This window comes from Cyprinodon tularosa, unplaced genomic scaffold (genome assembly GCF_016077235.1).
Source record: "Cyprinodon tularosa strain WSP-4 unplaced genomic scaffold, ASM1607723v1 ctg211, whole genome shotgun sequence".
In the NCBI taxonomy this organism is placed as follows: domain Eukaryota; kingdom Metazoa; phylum Chordata; class Actinopteri; order Cyprinodontiformes; family Cyprinodontidae; genus Cyprinodon; species Cyprinodon tularosa.
In genome coordinates, this window is record NW_024038781.1 from 869279 (window position 1) to 888720 (window position 19442).

The 19442-nt window shown below is 38.3% G+C and overlaps 1 protein-coding gene across 2 annotated transcripts; it reads right to left on the minus strand.

Annotated features, from left to right (window-relative positions):
* Positions 1 to 1136: 1136 nt before the first annotated feature.
* vmp1 (vacuole membrane protein 1) lies at positions 1137 to 19343 on the minus strand. 2 transcript variants are annotated; one of them, XM_038285564.1, is made up of 12 exons: positions 19232 to 19343; positions 18592 to 18696; positions 18219 to 18351; positions 17369 to 17459; positions 15359 to 15469; positions 10514 to 10681; positions 10259 to 10390; positions 8568 to 8648; positions 7071 to 7187; positions 4990 to 5051; positions 3091 to 3190; positions 1137 to 2658 (listed from the first exon to the last, which is right to left on the minus strand). In XM_038285564.1, exons 2-12 carry the CDS (start codon positions 18659 to 18661, stop codon positions 2515 to 2517), a joined length of 1209 nt encoding a protein of 402 aa, XP_038141492.1. In that variant the 5' UTR covers positions 18662 to 18696; positions 19232 to 19343; the 3' UTR covers positions 1137 to 2514. The 2 variants fall into 2 exon arrangements, with proteins under 2 accessions (XP_038141492.1, XP_038141491.1); XM_038285563.1 differs by lacking the exon at positions 19232 to 19343 and adding an exon at positions 18856 to 19024 and having other exon boundaries at positions 2515 to 2658.
* Between the last annotated feature and the right edge of the window lie 99 nt (positions 19344 to 19442).

Here is a 19442-nt window from a genome sequence, read left to right on the forward strand (position 1 = left end):
AGGCCACCCATGTTAGGTAGAATACTCTCACCTTTGCCTGCTTCAGTTCCTAATTAAGCTCTGCACTGGTGGCAATCCAAACCTAGCTGTGTTACCTCATGTGGACGGTTCTGTACTTTCTTGGACACTTTAAAGCCTTTTTTTCAAATCTTCTCATCATCTTACTATGAAGTTCTTGATGTTTTTTTTAAATGGCTGCAGCAGCAGCGGCGGTATCTATGCCTGCTGGTCTGAGGCAGAGCGATGACGGCAAATCCAAAGACCCACATTTACCTTCAGTCCAGCTTAAAAAACATCTAATTTAAAACAGCAAAAAAAATTGTTTTCCATTTCTTTATATCTAATAAAAAATGTCAGTAAAATTATTTTTACAATTTCTGGCAGATAAGTCACAGAGAAGTCACCTTCAATACTTTCCTACCATGCAGGAACTCTATTTAAGCAACTATTTTTGTCTTTTTATTCTAATGCCTTGTCTTCATGAATACTTTTTACCCTTAGCTGACAATTCCAACACCTCGATTTGCACACAATGTAAAGGATCACCAATCTCCTACAGCCTATCAGGATGGAGGAGGTGGTATTATTTCTATAGTAGACCTTAATAGGTCACCAGTACATTGCAGATTGGTTAATGTCATGCATTGCATCAGTGTGAAGAGGCCAGAGTACCAATGCATGGAGAAAACATTTTTTGTGTGTCAACTTTGCTATTAATTTTAAATTGTTATAATACAAACTGAAGCAATGTACCTTTAAGTGTCAGAACATTTGCTTTCAGCTGTATAAATACCTTTGATTAGTTTTAGAGTTATGTTTAATTTCCATTTGGGATAAAAGTATTTTTTATTGAATGAAACCAGTTTGAAAGAAATAACATATTTGTAAGAAAGTCAGCTGATAATAAAGCTGATATCAAAAGGTCCTAAAGACAACTTCTAGTTAATTATAACCAGTTTCTGACACAGAGCTTAGAATCACTACTGCAACATTATCTGTAAGTGATAAGTAACTGACTGCTATCCTGAAAGGCTCAGTAAAATATTTTATTGAACAAGTTAATTGATACGGATACTTAAAATTATTCAATTTAACCTGAAAGTGAAAAAGCAGTCAGAAACAAGATGGCCAGGATCTTTGGTAATTCACTTTATTGTTCACTTGGTTGTTTTTTTTTTTACAGTTTAAAGTTGGGCAGACATGAAAGCATAGCAACAATACGACAGGAAGGCTGCCACACATCCATGGATGGATGCGTTGTCTCAACACTGGTTGAGAAGCTGAAAGGCCCACAGCTTCAGCCAGCTTACAGACCGCTGTTGCCGTGCAAATTTTACCGCCAACACCAGTCTGATAAGCTAGCTGACGAGGCGGGGGTAAAAGAAGTTAGGGCATCTTTTTTTTTGAAAAAAGATAAATAATTACATGCCTTTAGAGATAAAAATAATATATCAACTAAGAATATCTACCAAAAGCCAAATCCGACAGACTGTATTAAGATGTTCCAGTAAATCTACTAAAACATCTTTGATCTTGTTCACTTACCTTATAGATGCTTAGGGGAATTAAACATTAAAATCACCACAAAATTAGAGCAGTTTTTCAGGAGGAACATTTAAAAGATCAAATAGCAATAAATAAGACTCAGACTGAACAAAATGTGTCATTGTTTCCATATTTTATATGATCTGACCTAAATGTACAGAATAGAAATGGGACCTTTTGCTAAAATTACAATGGAGATGTTACAACCTTCTCTTAACTTTTGGTTCTTGTTCACAGCAACAACTGGAATAAAAATACATCTGATCGTACAGTGGAAAAAAAAAAAACATATTTACACAATGTGCAAACCATTAATACCCCACTGTTAATTTATATTGCTTGTTCCCCTCCCAATCGCTATAAACTGACAGTACTGGAACAAAAGAAAAAAAAAGACAAATGTCCTTTTTTATCAGGAGAAAAACACAAAGACCCTGAAAAGAAACGTTTTCCATTTGCAGCTTTCTTGGCAGCACATAGCAAAATCAAATCAACTTCCATCCATACATATTTGTTACATAATTAAATAAAAATCAAGTCCATGAGTCAAGAGCTATATTCAAGGGAATTCAGGCATTCCCAGCTTGCATAAGGCATAGCATCTGATGGGCGCTGCCCTCAGTACAGCAGCTACCATCAAATCACCCCTTTACTTCTGAGGTTAAAGAATGGATTAATTTAACGCTTAAGTAACATGTTAAGACCGCTAGTAGGAGTCACTCACACTACACACACGCATAGTGAGATGAGAGGAAGAACTATAAAATTTGAAGACAGAAACAAGAGCACATACATCCTTAATAGCATGTGTGCAGATGCACACCCCCCGACAGAGGCGAAAAATGCCTGCTTTTCTTTTTAATTAACCCCTCAGCCTGTCTTGAGAAATGAAGATGGTGAGGTTTGTTGGTAAGTTGTGAGCAGCAGCCGCAGAAACACAGTCACTTGGATGCATGAGGCGCTTCGCCATCACTTGCTCTTCTCCTCAGAGTGCCTCAGCTGCTGCAGCCGCTTGGCATAGCTCTGAGCCATGGAGTTGATGATGGAGATGACAAAGTAGCAAACCATGACCAGCACCACCTTCTCAAACACCCACGACAGCCAGTTCTCATCCTGGAAAACCCCAAATTAACACGGTCATACTCAGAATTACTCATTCCTGGAAACTATTTAGAGCTTGGATAGACAAGATCAGCTAGGTTTGTATTCCAGTGTAAAATGGGGGACAAAAAGTTTAACTGATAAACCAAATCAAAATCGATGGATTATTAATATTAAACATAAATAAAATCTATTTCACATATAAAAAGGTTGAAGATATGACACGTCACTAAAAAGTTGGAGCTACATTACTTGTCCACCAGAGGGCAGCATTTTAAATGGCCGACTTTTAAAATCTATTTAAAAAGATTTGTTAAGCAGATTTTCTAAACTCTGACAGTTATTCTACCCAAAACTGCCGGCTCTCTAAAGGTCCCCATGTTACACAGAATCACAGACACTTCAGGGTAAAAAGGTTCTGAAACTGAAATCTGATGCTCTTACCGCAGGTCCACTCTTCCCAGCATGGTGCAGCTTGTTCTTCTGGGCTTCCAGGTACTGACTAAAGGGCTTCTGTAGTGATGGCCCTATTTTAGGCACAGACCTGAAAAAAACAAGGAGAAAAAGAGGAAGAAGGAAAATAAGTTCTATAACTCACCACTCAAACTTCAAAAAGCTTGAAATAAAGATCCCATCCGTCTCCAAACACTGATCCATCAGCAGCGTCTGAGGCCCCAGCCTGCATACGGGCCCAGTGCTGCAGCTGCCACCACCTCTAATTGTTACTGTGAGAAGCAGTAGGCAGCTGAGAGGAATTAAGCACCAACTCCTCAGTCCTCCTTTTATATTCTTAAGCTCTCTATAGGAGTCTGTGTCAGCCTAAACCAGGAAATGAGTCGACATGATGTCATCACCTTCACCACTGCTGCTTTCATGTTGGAAATACAGCCAATCAGAATTGACTAATTCTCTCTATTAGACAGGAGTGGAAATGCTCACTGGGGGCCAGTCATAATGAATACCACTATAACGGTTCTCATGCCATAGATGAGCTTTGTTGCTGCGGTTTCACATTTTGGTGCAGCTTAGATGGAACATCTACCTTTAGGTCAAACTCATTACAATAAAAAAGAACAAATATATTGCTGGCTATTGACAGGATCTGTGTGAATTCAGTCAGGATGTAAACAGGTTGTCTAGACTTGACTAGACTAAGCAAAAGGAAGAGAGATAACAAGCACCAAATGGAGAAAGGGTAATTCCTGCTGCTGAATAATGCTACATTTTAGTGACTCAGTCTTATCTCTCCAGTCTTACACACAAACAAACATAAATTCAGGCAGGAGAGAGGACTCTATCCCACATGTCAGCAATGAAACTTTATTTTCACAAATCATAGTGAGTCACTGGAGGCCCATATGGTGGGAAAGAACCTTAAAATTGACTGAATCAGGATTTTTTTGTGTCTAAATATGGTTAAACTTGACAGTGATGCATAATAGCGATGATCTATCAGATAGGAGTGGTCCTAAGTTAAAATCATTCAACTCTTTTTACATAAAAATCACAGATACTGATATATTTGATTGGGTTTTGAATATAAAATTTAAAATAAAATAAGACATGTTTACAAAAATTAATTCAGCCCCTTTACTTTGAAAGTCCTAAATAGTAAACCGAGTCTGTGAATGTTTAAGGTATATAAAATGCTAATCCTTGATCCAAAATGAAGTATTGTAGTTAAAATCTTCATTACATGGCGGAATGAACTTGGAACAAAAATTATGGATGTAAATTATGATGATTATCCCATGAAGGTCTGGATTTGTTAAACTCTAAACAGGCTGATCCAGCTTCAGTGGACATTCTGGTCAAAGTGAGGCTCAGTGATGTGTCTGACCTCCCAGCAGCGCCTGGACAAGCTCCTGATGAGGAGGCAGATGTCCCAGGCCTGGATAAAACCATCAGATAACTGCTGGACAGTCTGAGGTCAAAGTGACCGTGATGGATGGAAAGAGACATGATGTTCCAGGATCTGCTCGATTGGATTCAGGTCTGGGGACAAGCCAGTCCACAGCATCAATGTCCACTTCATGCTCCCTGCTCCAGCATTTGCTCCAACAGGATCTCATTTTGCATCTGTATTCATTCCATTTAACGTAGCCAGTCGGATCAACCTGTTTGAAGGTGACCTCACGCTTACTGCATCAGCTCAGACGAGCTGGAACCGCAGGCGTGTGAGTACCTTTAGATTTACTCCCACTCAGTAAAACACTTATTCGAACATATCAACCATAAGAGGTAAAAAATGCAGGGGAAAACGTTAGCTGACACAATGCTAACCACAAAAAACCCCCAAAGCACATTGACTTGGAATTTACTCAGCCTTTCTCCCACACTTACCCCATGAGTGAAACCATTTGCTCCACAATGTGCTTGCTGAAGGTAATGATAACAAAAAGTTTCTGTGGGGAAAAGAGAAACAATTATCAGCTATTTTGACCTATAACTTCCAGAGAAATTCACAGTTAAAAATTTGTTAAACCAAAAAAATTGTCATGTGCCAAATTCATTAACCCTGTAATGCCAAATGTATCATATTTGATACATACGGTTTCTGAAATGTTTTGCGTCTGACACCTTTTGCATAATTTAATGGTAAAAACTTTGCTCAAAATCCTATTGTACACAATCAGATATACCTGATAACAGAGGGCAGAAGACTACACAAAAAATAATCTTGACTAATAAATTATTAATATCAAAAATGTATTTCTGTTTTTTCTTTTTACATATTTTGTTAAAAGGCCAAATAAGGACTTCAAACAAAAAAAAAAAAAGGAATTTTCTGTTTTGTTTTATTCTTGGATCAGGCTTTAAAGGGTTAAATTTAATTCAAAAATACTTTGTTAATCCCAAAGGGAAATCAAACATCATCATGACACCATAATGAAAATATGATAGAGCACATAAAATACAGGCAGAAATTAAAAACACTCATAGAAAAAGATTAGAGGGCCCCTTTAATGAATGTAAAAATATGTTTAAAGGGAAAAAAAGAGGAAAACTGTGAATTGAAAAGTTAGAAGATATAAAACCTTCTTAGAAGAATATAAACAAAAAAAACGGAGTGTCGTTGTACACTAAAGACAAGAAACAGTTTTTAATACCAATTGTTTCTGACAGAGGTTGGAAAATCTGTGGCACTGCATCTAGCCCTTTTCTGGACTCGTGCGTTAAAACCGAGTCAGGATCTGGTAGATGCTGCCCTCACCCCCCCATGCTAGGTATCTGCTCCCCTGAGCCGTTCAGCTCCTAGGCCACCCTGGCATAGTGAGGCACAGGAGGCTTTCACTCGTATGGTTTTATGAGTTTAGTAGCACCTGATAATAGAGATCAGAAAGCTACAGCTTCCTGAGGGGAAAACGAAAAAAACGTATAAAAATCCTTTTTCACCAGGTGGGGGGTGTTCTCAGTCAAGGGACCGTTTGACGGCTACTGCTGCACAGCTGTGGGGAATCAAGCCTCACTGCTCACAGGCGGTAATTAGAAAACTCAAATCTGGCTCTAAAGCAACACTTTAGGCTGGGGGGGGGTTGTGTGGTTTGCAAAGGACCAAGGCAGAAGGGTGGGGGCATAACCACATCATTTTTCCTCTGGTTTTGAAACTGATCAGTTTTAAACAGTGTGACACATCGCCCCCCTGGACTAGATCAGAAAGGTTAGAACACGTGATGTCTGAGAAGTTCAAGGTACAGAACCGGCTTTGCCCCCCTTGCAGCTTTTAAAGTCTGCCCCATTTCCTTCTACCCTCTCCTGTCCACTTTGCATGGCCCGTAACCCCCCCACAGGGAGAACTGACCTTCCCAAAGCTCTCTGGGTGAGATCACTGACTGCTACCTTCAAGAGATTAATTTGGCGAGTCACTCAGAAACAGACAGCATTGTCTATGTTCATATTAGTCACTAGTGTCAGAGTCTGAACTCCACCCTGAACAACAAAGATTTTATAAATCTATTTGGTGATTCGCCCTTTTTTTTTGTAATTGCAAACTCTTGTTAAAGACTTTTCTTATCTTGGAGCCGCTTGAAAGGTTGTGGAAACTTACAAAAAGCTAAAACAAGGAGGAGGGAAACCCCAAGAGAGCAGAACCTACAGCGAGAGTCAACCAGAGGTGCACAGAGAGGAGTTTCATAGTAATCAACTTATGACCTCAGAACAAGGTTTGATCTTCCCCAGAACACTTTGAGGTTCTGGAGATTGATCAAAGTATATCAGTCAGCAGTGAACCATTTTCTGCTAAAGTATAATTCTGATATGCAGAATTACGCTGCGGTTAGACGATTGCGATTATGTGATCCAAAAGGATGAATCATATCAGGAGATGCTGCGAGTATCGTTTCTTTAGAAGAACGGAACAAACCCTGAGAGAAGAAGCTATGGTTTACCCCACCTTAGACGAACCCTTTGCGTGCTCCACTGACCTGTATATGCATCTTGATGATGGCTTTCCCGATCAGAGTTGCTCCAAAGAAGGTCCAAAAAGGAACCAGGAAGTGCCCGCAGGTTATTCCAGCCAAATCGAAGAGAGGATTGGGAATCTGACGAAAAAACAAACAAAATACGATCATCTTCATATCAAAAGGAGTTCAAATGTGTTTGCAAGTCCATGCTTTGCAAAAGTATTCACACAATTGAACTGTTTCACATTTTGTCACGTTACAACCAGAAGCTTTACGGTTTTTCATGGGGAACATCCATCACAAAGGAGTGAAAAAACGTTCAGTTTAAGAAACAAGAGCCACTTTTTATCATCCTTAGAAATCTGAAAAGTGTGGCTTTTTTTTAAGAAAGACTACAGCAGACACATTTGGGGTAAAGCTGAGAATTGTGAGGCAGAGTTAGCTTATAGCATCACAAGAAGTACTCAAGTCATACAATAGCGAAGCACAGATGCAAAAAACAACAAACAAGATGTGACATGAGATATGGCCTTTTGACAATAAGACAGCCATTGTTGAAAGAAAGGCATCAGAAGGACAATGAGCCTAAACATGCAGCCAAAGCTGGTAGAATGACTGAGATCAATGCATTGTGTGGCAGGCTGGTTCAGTTAAAGTTCAGACCTAAATTCAAATTAGAATCTAAAGCAAGACTTTAAAACTGAGGTTAAACTGCTGTTCTTCAATCAGAACAAACTTGAGCAGCAAAAAAAAGGAAATGTTTTAGTCTGCATTTGTGCAACACTGAGGGTTAAAAACTGCAGACCTGCAGAAAAAGATGATCACACAACATCAGGATGATTGAATAGAAATCGATGTTATTTTTTTTGTGTCAAAAATAAAATCATACATTTCCAATTTTCCTTTCTCTTCCTAGTTATGTTTATTGCATTCAACACTCACTTCCTGTGTCTCAAAGAATTTATTTCAAAGTACTTTTGCTAGTTTATAAATCACTAAACGGTTTAGGGCCAAAATTGATTTCTGACCTGCTAGTACACTATGACCCCCCCAGACCTCTAAGGTCATCTGGGACAGGTCTACTTTCTGTTCCTAGGGTCAGAACTAAACAGGGGGAAGCAGCATTCAGTTACTCTGGTCCTCACATCTGGAATAAACTCCCAGAAACCTGCAGGTCCGCTGCTACTCTCAGTTCTTTTAAATCAATGCTGAAGACCTTTCTTTTTGATGTTGCTTTTCTCTAAATGCCGTTCATTTCTTTACTGTTTAATCTCTTATACTGCACTGTAATTTTTATTCTTGTGTTTTATTCTGTTTTTATTTTTAACTGTTTCTTCTGTGTTTTATTTATTTTTTTAACTGAACTAAAGCACTTTGAATTGCCCTGTTGCTGAAATGTGCTATACAAACAAAGCTGCCTTGCCTTGCCTTGAAGTCTAACTTTAAAATCCTCCCAAAGTCAGAAATATTTGTAGGGTTTTAAATACTTTTGCAATTCTCAGTACTTTGTGGACTTACAGAGGCACAAGCCAGGATCCCAAAGAACCCCACTTTCTGCACCATGTGCTGAACTCCCAGTTTTGCTCTTGTGACAAAGTCCTGAAGGAAAAACAAACAAAAAAACATTCAGAATACATTTTAATTCCTGACTGCAGTCATACATGTTTGAATCAATTTGTCTGAAGTTACTTTCAGGCCATTTAAAACTTTCCCAGCCCATGTCATTTTAAAGCTACATTACATTTCAGTCACATACACTTTACATATAATTTGAGCTTTTCCGAAACATGATCACCCATCTTTATTGTCTGAATAAATCAACGCACTTTCTTGTGGCTTTTATTACACCGTTTTCCTGTAACACTATAACAAGGAACAGAATATTTGGTAAGAAGGCTGTGGTAAACTGCTATTTTCAAGCATGGCAATTTTTGCTTTTCTCTCTCCGTTTGGTAAATGTTGTGGCGTTTTGCTTAAATCTGTGGCGTATCAAAGCTCCACAGCTCTTCTGATTGCATCTGTTCTCCTGCAAGGGGTTCAAACTGTGTGGTTTCATGGTAAAGATAACTGGCCAATCAAGGAGGAAATGAGGAGCATGTTTCATCAAATTGGCACAAAAGTTAATTCAAAGCAAGTTTTTGTTTAGTCTCAGACTTCTTAATGGAAACACACCATTTTAAAATGATAAGTTTTGCTTTTCACAGTATTTATGGCCCTAGTTTGATAACAGAAATAACCCAAAGCCAACTTCCCTTTGCTTGTTTCTAATTAGAGAATTCCTTTTTTTTCTCCTTTCTTTAAAGAGAGCTTATCTTTTCTGCCACATTAAGTCTTTATTTTAACTAAACAGGAGTAATTTTAGCCAGGTCTTCACTTCTGGCATGTTGCTTTATTAACAGAGAAAGAAAAACGCAGGTGCAAAAATCTTTCCAACCAGCGAAGAGGGACTAAGTGATGGAGACAATGCCTCCTCTCTTGCCTTTGTAATCTCCATCCTGCTGACTCAGCATCTGATCTAAGCAGTGTGCAGTCATGTGAACTCTGTTCCTGACAGCGCTGTCTGTCATTAGAGCCGGTGAGGAGAGCGACGGAGAGAAATGGAGGGAGGCAAAGTGAGTGAAGCCCGAGGGATGATTAAAGAGGGAGCTGGGCTCGGGTTGACTCACCCAAAAACAGCCAGATTTACTGGAAGTAGAGGGCGGGAGGGGCTGTGCTGAAGTCATATGCTGCTTTAGGACCAATCACAGGCCCCTTTGGTTCCATGTTCCGTTGTTGGTTTTTAAAATTGGGGAAAATTTAATAAAAAGAATGATATCATAATGAGATAAGGGGTAATAAAATAGATTTAGAATAAAGTGGTTTGGTTAAGGTGCCCTTTTTATTTAAGGATGAAGAGGATTAAAGCTACTGGCTGTTTAAAAATCCCAGAAAATTAATCTAAGTAATAAAACGATCCACTTAAATGTTAAGCTCTTGATTTTTTTTTTTTTTTTTTGGAAGCGATGAGCAGAAAGTATATCTTTATAATCATCAAGAAGACATTTAGAATATAAATATTTATTTAAAACTCACCCTGTTTATAAGGAATGTTATTTCCATCCCAGGTGACAAATTCGACCGATTTTGGTAAATTTTACAGAAAATGTCTAACTTATTGCTCCTTTAAATCAAAAAACCACTTTATAAACACAAGTGCTGATATTTCCTACCTGAGCGCCTTCTGCTTGCTCGAGCATCTCTTCAAATTCCTCATAATCTTCATCATCTGGATCAGTTCCTGACTGGCGAGCCGCTCTGGCCATAAAATACGGCGGCAGCTCTCCGATGGCCGTACCTGCGCCCTAAACAGACATAGCTGCCGTTATTATACGGTCACCTTTTTCCAAATTAGTAACATGTTTGACCACTGAACCTGTCAGTCGGCCATCTATGTCGGATATATTCTTGTTGGCTTCACCACTCACCCACATGCAGGCCTCCAGGCGGACCTTTGACATGATTGAGAAGAGAGAGACGCTGCTCTCCATGCCTCCCTCTTCAGGACAGATGATCTGGTCTGGGTATGGAGGCTCTGGGAAGTCTGTGGAGCCACATTCATAGGCTGCCAGGGTGACTGAAGCTATATGAGGGCCCTAAAGGGAGAGACAGAGAGATATTGGGCTTATGGAGACTATAAAAAAAAAAGATATACTGAAAAATGTTGGATGACTGAACCATTAAATCAGCCAAATCAGTAAAAGAAACAGTTTGGGCATATTCTGCTGCGTAGGTTTATCCTAATGTCTTATAAGGGTGTATTCACATACATCTCAACCATTTGTATGGTTAAGATGAAAAGCAGACATTTATTTTTTGTGCAAGATTATTTTTGTACTCATTGTTCCAATATTAATACAAGACAAGAGCACAAACCTGGAAATAGAGGAAAACCAATGAGGGAATCCTGTGTGCAGCACTTCTGTTTGCACATCTATGCGGTTATTACAGCTGCAGAACCACAGCAGCTCATCCAATGCAGATTTGTAACGTGTCGCCGAACGCATCTTTAAAACCGAGTAAGAGCCACAGCTAGCTTACAGCAGCGTTGCTAAGCAACAGACAGCAGAACAGGTAGCATTGTGATACTATGTTTACTACTATGGCTGCTTGTTGCAAAATGACAAATAAAGAAGTCTAAGTCTTGTAAAGTCCAAAGAGAAAATATGTTTTCTCTGTATTTGGGTCAGACCGAGTTCGGTTTGTATTCATGCCTGAAGTGAATCGCAGCAGATTCTGTTTGAAAGCGGACTGAGACCACCTCTAAAGGTGGGTCTCGATCCAGTTCTTTGTCTGGATCATAGTTCGCTTGTCTTTATTCACACGTGCACAAAAGGTCCGGTTCAATGTGGGAAACTAACTATGGAGGGTTTGAAGCAGATAAAATGCGACTTGTTTGAACAGGTTTTCCACCAGGATTAAATGCGAGTAATAACAGGTTTAATAAAAATGAGAACTAAATGTTGCACCTTTTTCCTATTTATATTGTGTTTTAAAAACCTTCAAAAAAGAAGAGGACATAAAATCTTGTTATTCTTTCATTTTCATTCAGTAAAGCTTTTTGATCACATTTATATTCATTTAGGGACTAGATCCTGAATTCTTATAGGAACTAAGTGCTTCCAGTTAGCAGCTTACCACCATTAAATATAGTTATGTTTGATCATATGTTGAATTGGTAAACCAATACAACATTCACACTACCCTGGAAACACATACTCTAACTGAGTCACACAATGCGTCTTTGACGGGTCGATCATTGTTTCTCCAAAGATTTGCGATGACACAGACCCACCTGGCCTGTCTGACAGCTGGCCCACCTGCAACTAAAACACACTTAATCCTTTATGCCACCAGCAGACAGCCAGCTGACAGATCTCTATAAGGCAGCGCTGACATAAACTCCTTCAACCCTTCTTCATCCCAACTACAGGACAGTTCAACAAGAACTTCATTTAAAAGTAGTTTTACCTGCCTGAACAAGCCAGCGTTTGACGCTCACAAACACAGAGTGAGGGCCTGCACCTGATTCAAACGTTAACTCCAGCTATCTGACAGGAATTAAACACCTTAAATTAAAGAAATCCCCCTTAAACATCTAAATATTATAAGATTTAGAACAGGCTTTCCCTTATAAGCAAGATTTTGAAGTTAAAAGACTGTAATAATATAATTTAAACTGCTTAATTTTGTTTATTACATTTTAATGTAATATTTTAATATAAATATTGGAGGATTTGTCTCCACCAAACCTGAATAAAAAGCCTGCCTGTTCAAAATAGGAGCAGCTTAAGGTAATGAAAACCTCTTGATTTAAATTCCTCTGCCAATAAATGAGCTACACTGGAAAAACAATGCAAAAGATAAGTAAAAATGTTTTAAATTAAGTGTAATTAACCTTAACTTGAGAAGGTAAATGAGATAGTTTGCCAATGGGAAGAGGATTTTTATTCTTAAAATAAGATAATTAGATAATATGCACGTGAAATAAGACAATTGCAATTGTGTTTTCTTACTTTAAATGTAAATTGTCTCGTTCCATTGGCAAAATGTGTCTTTTATCTCCTCAATCCAAGAACAAATGCACTTATTTTAATAAAAAATTGACTCATCTAGATTTCGACTTTGTCCAGTGTAGTTTCAGGAATAGGAGGATTTGGTGACCTGAAAAGGGCTTGGTCTTTTTTTTTTTTTTTTTTTTACAATGTTAAAATATTTAAATTTTTTCATTGTTTAAAACTCCTAATTTGTTCTACTATTTAACATCTGCTACCTGCCTTTAATAGTTAAAACTATCACCAATAATATAGTTGTAATCATTAAAAAATATTTCATTAATTACATTTTTTTTCTTTTATAACCTGACAAATGGATCTGATTTATGTGTGAGAAACCAACAGGGCCAAGATGAGCTATTTTTGAATAAAGTTAAAATTTATAATGTAATGTTAGTTTAAACGGCTGTAAATAAAAGAATGGAAATTACAAATGTTCATCTTTAGAATAAAATTGAAACCTCAGGATCAGCACTTTTGAATGATGATGATGATGAATCTCTGTGGTGACTGAATCCCATGAGCTAATCCTCCCTATGGGGTGTTTAAACACCGCTGCAAGACTGAGTAAATCCACTGAAACTCCGCGTGTGGTTCATCTTTATAATTATCACATTCAACAAGAATGACTTTGTCAAAATGAACCAAAATAAGTGCTGAGAACAAAGAGTCTCGTGAGTCTCACTAGTCTGGTGAGAAGCAGCTTGAAATCATGTGACACAGTTTGAGCTTTTCTGTGAAGACACAAAGCAGCCGTTTTTAATGGGTCTGAGTGTAACAGATCCAAAGTGACAATGAAATGTCAAACTTTATCCAACATGACCTTTCAGACTAACAATCATTTGTCTCAAACTCAGTAAAATGGATCAAGCTGAGCAGCCTTCTAAATTTGTTTTATTTTATTTCTAAAATAATTAACACAAACTAATGCTTTTGTATCCGAATGCACAGATAAAGTCAAGATGAAGCCGTTTTCCCTTTTGTGTCTGAGTACTTTTACTAGTAAAATACTAGTTTATTCATTTTTTTTTTAAGTATGGTTGATTTAGGTTAACCTTGGTAGCAGATCTAAATGAATATGATCATATTAGGGTGAGATAAACTCCAAGCAGAGGAGTAAGACCCAGAATGTAGGGCTTTTACATAAAAGACAGAAAGAGAGAAGGTCCCACTTCCTCTGGAAAAGCAGAAGATAGCGAAACTAAACCCCAACAAATTTAGAAACTAACAAGGATGTTTCTAAAGACAGAAATGCTTATATATACTTTCTCTTATTTCATGGAAACAGCTGAGTCAGCAGGCCCACATGTGAACAAGTTCTACAGAACAGAAGTCCACCGTCTTCCACTCTAAATCGGATCATAACTGCTTACTTTCTTCCACTCTTTCATCAAGCTTCACCACATCGAAGAGGAATGACACACGTCAGTGGTTCGGTTAATGCAGTCATCCTCACAGACGAGCATCACTGAGGAAACTGAAGGTCACACCTGGTTGGCTCCTTTGACTCAGAATGTTTTAAAAGACAATGACTTCTATCGGGGTATGAGGGAGAGCGCCATCATCTGGCAACAACTGGGATAGACTCATTAAAGTTATAATTCTTTGGTGTTGGAGGTAAACTACTCCAACATCCTGACCTCAGCCTAAGAGAAAACCTCAGGATTAATTGGAGCAAAGGCTGCAATTCAGTTTTTTTTTTATCTTACTATGAACCTCCAGGGTTTATTGCCTCTTAAAGTATTATCAGTTTACATGCAAAGCAGATCAACGTTCCTCCGTTTGTCATGTAGGTGGATTTGTTTTACAACTACTGAAACAGATATTGTTTTAGAAATATTTTTGAAGTTAGAGGCAGAATAATTTAAAATTTGCTGCTGATAAAATCTGAAGCTTTTTTTTAAATTAACCTTCATGATAGCATTGCAATGTAATTCAATCAAACTTAAATTTTTACATTAAAACTTAGAAATAATGGCAGATCTCCTAGCCTGTTCAACCAGACTATATTTGAGACTAAATGTGTAATTTAGTCCGGACCTAATGAACGCGACATCGGAAGATTGTTGATGAGAACAACCCGTTTTCTTTCAAACCATGTCTGTGCCCATTGGCCAACGCCCTGACCAATGAGCACAACTGACTGTGACGTAGTAAGCGTGACAGAAAGCTGGTGGGGGAGAGTAAACAAACAGCCTGACTGTAAAATGGCGAATACGTATATTATATTATTATATTAACGTAAATTAATGAGTGTAGAGCCTCTTCCTGCCCACGTTTCAACTCTAATCCTTCCAAGACGGATTCCAAAGCTGAGCCCAACAAGAACTGTTCAATAGTTGTTGCCATCTTCCATGTTGTGTTTTCTCCAGCGTCGCGCAGCTTTGTCGTCACCCCCTCAAAACCCCGCCCGCTTTGCATCCAGAAATTCAAAACAGATCTCTGCGTTGTGATTGGCCCGCCAGTTCTAGGGCCTGTGGCATTGATGAAGCTAAACCACTCGCAGGCAAAAATGATTTTGGCCGCTGGCGGGTGGGGGTAGTTTACCAAGCTACAGATCTCCGGTTTCTCCTAACACGCTGCCTACCAAAGTGTTACTACAGTTATTCTGCTATAGAATGGAAATAGATATCAGTAAAAAACTTCTACATGTATTTAAACTTCAAAGTAAATTCCTGTATTTATTTCAAGCTGTCCACATGCTGCTTATGTTCTTACCAGATAAAGGAGGAAGGTGTGCAGACCAGTCCCCAATCCCACTGAGGACAGGATCCCAAGGCCTACCCAGTAGGCACACCACAGGAACTTCTTCTCCAGGTATTGAACATACTGAAAGGAAATGTTAAGCAGATAAACATTTGAACGCAAGACAGGAAATAGAGAAAAGCCAATATAGCTTAAGATTTTGAGCTCAAGTATTTTTGATTTATGTACATTTATTTTCTCAATAAACACATTTACTTTTATTTTATTTTTTGTGAATGTGGATAACATTTCAGTGTCTCTCTGTGAAAAACTAAACCCTTTGAACAAAAACAAGATGCCTTTCTTGGATAAAGAAAGTTTTCATGTAGAAAAAAAAGACAGCATTTCTTCGAACGTATCTGATCAATCGATCAAGCATGTCAGCCTTTTTAAAAGCACCTGGACCACAAAAGGTCTACGTTAACAATATGTCAAGGCTGAAAGACGTCAGCAAATCGTCTTATAAGTTTTACTTAGAAACTTGAGTAGTAGTTAAGGCCTAAATTACCATTTTCACAGTAACTAATTAGACTACATAAGAGCCTGCCTTAAAGGGTCTTCATTGCATATTTGGCCTACTTTAGGTAAGAGATTACGGTATGCCTTTTATAAATGCCTTCGAGTCAACGAGTCGATGCAATCAACCGGTTTTCCTTAGATAACTTTGAATCAACTTTAATGTATGATCTGTTGAACTGTTAAGTGCCTTGTGATGACATGTTGTGAATTGGCGCTATATAAATAAACCGAATTGAATTGCAACATTTCCAGCACCCACTGCTGATTGTGAAAAATGTAGTTTCATGAATCATATCTAAAGAAATCATCTTTAAGTGGCATATTTAGAAAACCATTGGAAAGGTGAGAAGGGCAGACGTGAAAAATAGAAAGTTATAGTCAGATTTGTTCATTATCTAGTGACATTTTTTACTTTTCTTATTTATAGATATTGGTTGCAAAATACTTATACTGTTATACGATTTATAATAGAAATACTTCATTAAAAATTCACAGAGAAAGAGTTTAAGGAATTTATACTGCATCACAAATTTCAGCAAATATTTCATTGTGCGAAATGTAAATGTATTAATGTGAACCAAAATGTTTGAAAGGAGCCTCATACTGGCCAAAGTTGGACTAAATATAGCATCCTACACATCTAATATATACATTTTTTTTTTTATAAAGTGGACCAAATTTTAATTCAACTTATTGCTGCTGTAATCTCTTCTTCTTTTAATAAACAATGTAACTTGCTATAATCTGAGGTTTAGAAAGTGTTTAGTATTGGTGTGTGGCTTCAGCGTACACATCTGATGCTGCAAACATTGGCTAGCAGTGTACTCTGGGGGTTTGTCTGAATGCTCAGACACATGGAAAATTAAGAGGGAACATTGGTCACCGCAGCCCCAGTGTGAACTATGCTCATTGAGATAAATAAATAAATAATCGACACACCTCAAAGGACAAAAATACTTCAACTAAGATGTTAGAGACTGATAAAGACATTCAGGAACAGGAAGTTCTTTAAGATACTGGTGATACAAAGCTGGTTTTGCCACCAACTGCCTCTTGTCATATACTATGAGGAGTACAAAGCTATGGACAGGACTCACTGTCAGCTTGTGATTGTAGCACTGTTACACTTTAGTTTGCTGGATTTAAGTTCAGACTACTTTGAAAAAAGCTTGATTTTATTTTTACTTGGTAATATTGAGTTAAAAATTACACGCAGAGTTTCTCTGCTTTAACTGAACTGCTGGAGGGAGCTGCACTGATAAAGCAGTAAACAAAACTTTCAGCCCGTTGGAAGTGTGATCAAGGGTTACTTGCCAACAGTGCACACTGCATTATCTATCAACACAAGGTTTCAGCATGCAAAGTTTATGACGATAAAACCAGAATTATCACGAACCTTCAAACAGCTTTTAGTCAGGCAACGGAGTCGATCATTTATGTGGCTGAAACAAAATAAATGCTCACCGTTTGGTGTGATCCATCAGTGGAGTATGTGATAGAGAACAGAAAGCACAACAACAGAAATATGAACACTGTGCCTCGCCGGTGCCAAAGCCTGGGAGTGAAAACAATGAAGCAATATAATCAGTAAATACACTTTCAAACAAGCAAAATAATAAAATATAACAAATCTCTTTCAAATATTGTTCTGAAATCTTAATCCTGTCACAAAAACAATAATTTTTAAAAGTCATCTGAATGGTTGAACATGAAATTGGTCTGCTTAGTTTTCAGTAGCTATTCAATAACAGGAAACCACTCGCAACCAAAAATATATCCCTGAATAACCTACACCGGAGGTCTTCAACAGGGGGTCCGCGACCCCTAGGGAGTCCACGGAGGTAATGCATGGTGGTCATGACTTTTTTTTGTTTATTCCCCCCTGCAATTTTTTCCTCTAATTGAAATGTCTTTAAATCCACATTAACATGAATTCAGCACACTGTAGTAAACAGAGAAATGGAGGCAGAAGATGTCTTTCAGTCATTAAAGCACACATTCAGGGACACAAAAGAGCTCTTTCAAGCTGGGCACCGTTTCATTCACAACACCTGTCCCATCAATGAGGAATCAGAATCAGACATTTTTTAATAATCCCAGGGCTAAATTACTTTCGTTACATTACTCCATATGTAATAGAGTGACTATAGGACCAGTTTGATATAGGACTACTTCATACAATATATATAATTAGGGGGTCCCCGCTCCATCTTGTCATCAGTTTGGGGGTCCTTGGCCTGGAAAACATTGAAGACCCCTGACCTAAACAGAACAGAGGACAAAGATCCAATAGAAAATCTGTTTAACAGCTTACTCAAAAGTCCACTCCTTTAGCTTTACGAGGGTCTCCAGAAGAAAATAATGAAGGGTGACAACAGGCCTCCTCCATAACACCAGCGACAGACGCTCCTCTTTGTCTTTGTGTCGCCTTTCTCTCAATGACAGATCTGAAGGACAAACAGAGCTGGGATCATCTTGAGTTTCTGGAGAACTACTGGGTTCAGCAACTATAACATCCTGAGGAACTGATAATGCAAAGCTCATAATGAAGGTGGCAGCAGCAGGTCTGTCTTACTTCCTGTCATGCTGGAGCTATTTCATAACCCTGCTGCCATTAGGGTGAGATCAGAGTTAGAATGAAAAAGAGTTATAATTAGTAAACTTTAACTCGAACCTTTGACACTAACCTGTGGACTTGCCGTTCTGTTTATCTTTGGGTCCTGCTCGCTGCTCACAGCTTGATCCGTTGGCTGCCATTTCTCTCTGTCAAGGTTTCTAACTGCTCAGGCAGTCTAGAAGAAAATAAAGATCAATAAGGAGGCGTTAGTGTACAGTAAACAGGCCCTCCTTTGTTGTCAGTCGCTTTCTACGGGACACGGAGTACTCCGTTGGCGGGGCTATTGAGCAATAACCCGTGGAAGTGTCAAACACACCGGCGGCGGCTAGCTCACCTTTCTGTCCGTGGTGGCAAAGATAGGGGAGAGAGAACAAACAAACACACAAATATGTGAAAATACTGACGCCAGACTTTAGAAAAAAAACCCAGAATGGAGTCAAGCGGAAGAAATGTCTGTTTGTAGGTCAATCTGTAACAGGATACGATGTCAGATGCGGTCTAACATCAGAACCCTTCACATGCTAACCGGTTAGCCAACAGGGACACCGGGAGCCTTTACATTCAAATTAGAGCTTTGAAATCAAATACCATTCAGATTATTTGTACACAAATAAGTAAAATTACGTATTACAATACTATTGAGGTAATAAAAGCAACAAAAAAAGATATATATCAACGTTTCTCTATTTAATAAAACGGCACCAGCGTACCTCTTTCCTGTCTTCTTCACCCGGAAACACAAAACCTGGAACCTTCAAAATAAAACTACGTTGATGCTGAAAGGGTAAGATATTCCAGCGACACTGACGTTTTAAAACTTGGCATAAAATCATAAGGGGATTTAATTCTCCTATTTTTGAGTTTAACTTCTTAAAGTACCCAATTAACGTGTTTAATAAAGAAATATTCATTTCCTCCGTT

Excerpts from the sequence above, each read along its gene's own strand:
- vmp1 (XM_038285564.1), bottom strand. The coding sequence starts at position 18,661 with ATGGCAGCCAACGGATCAAGCTGTGAGCAGCGAGCAGGACCCAAAGAT. Across the intron at positions 17,460-18,218 it reads CTAAAGGAGTGGACTTTTGA|GCTTTGGCACCGGCGAGGCA; the intron begins GTAAGCTGTTAA and ends TTTCACTCCCAG. Across the intron at positions 8,649-10,258 it reads AGCAAGCAGAAGGCGCTCAG|GACTTTGTCACAAGAGCAAA; the intron begins GTAGGAAATATC and ends TTTTTCCTTCAG.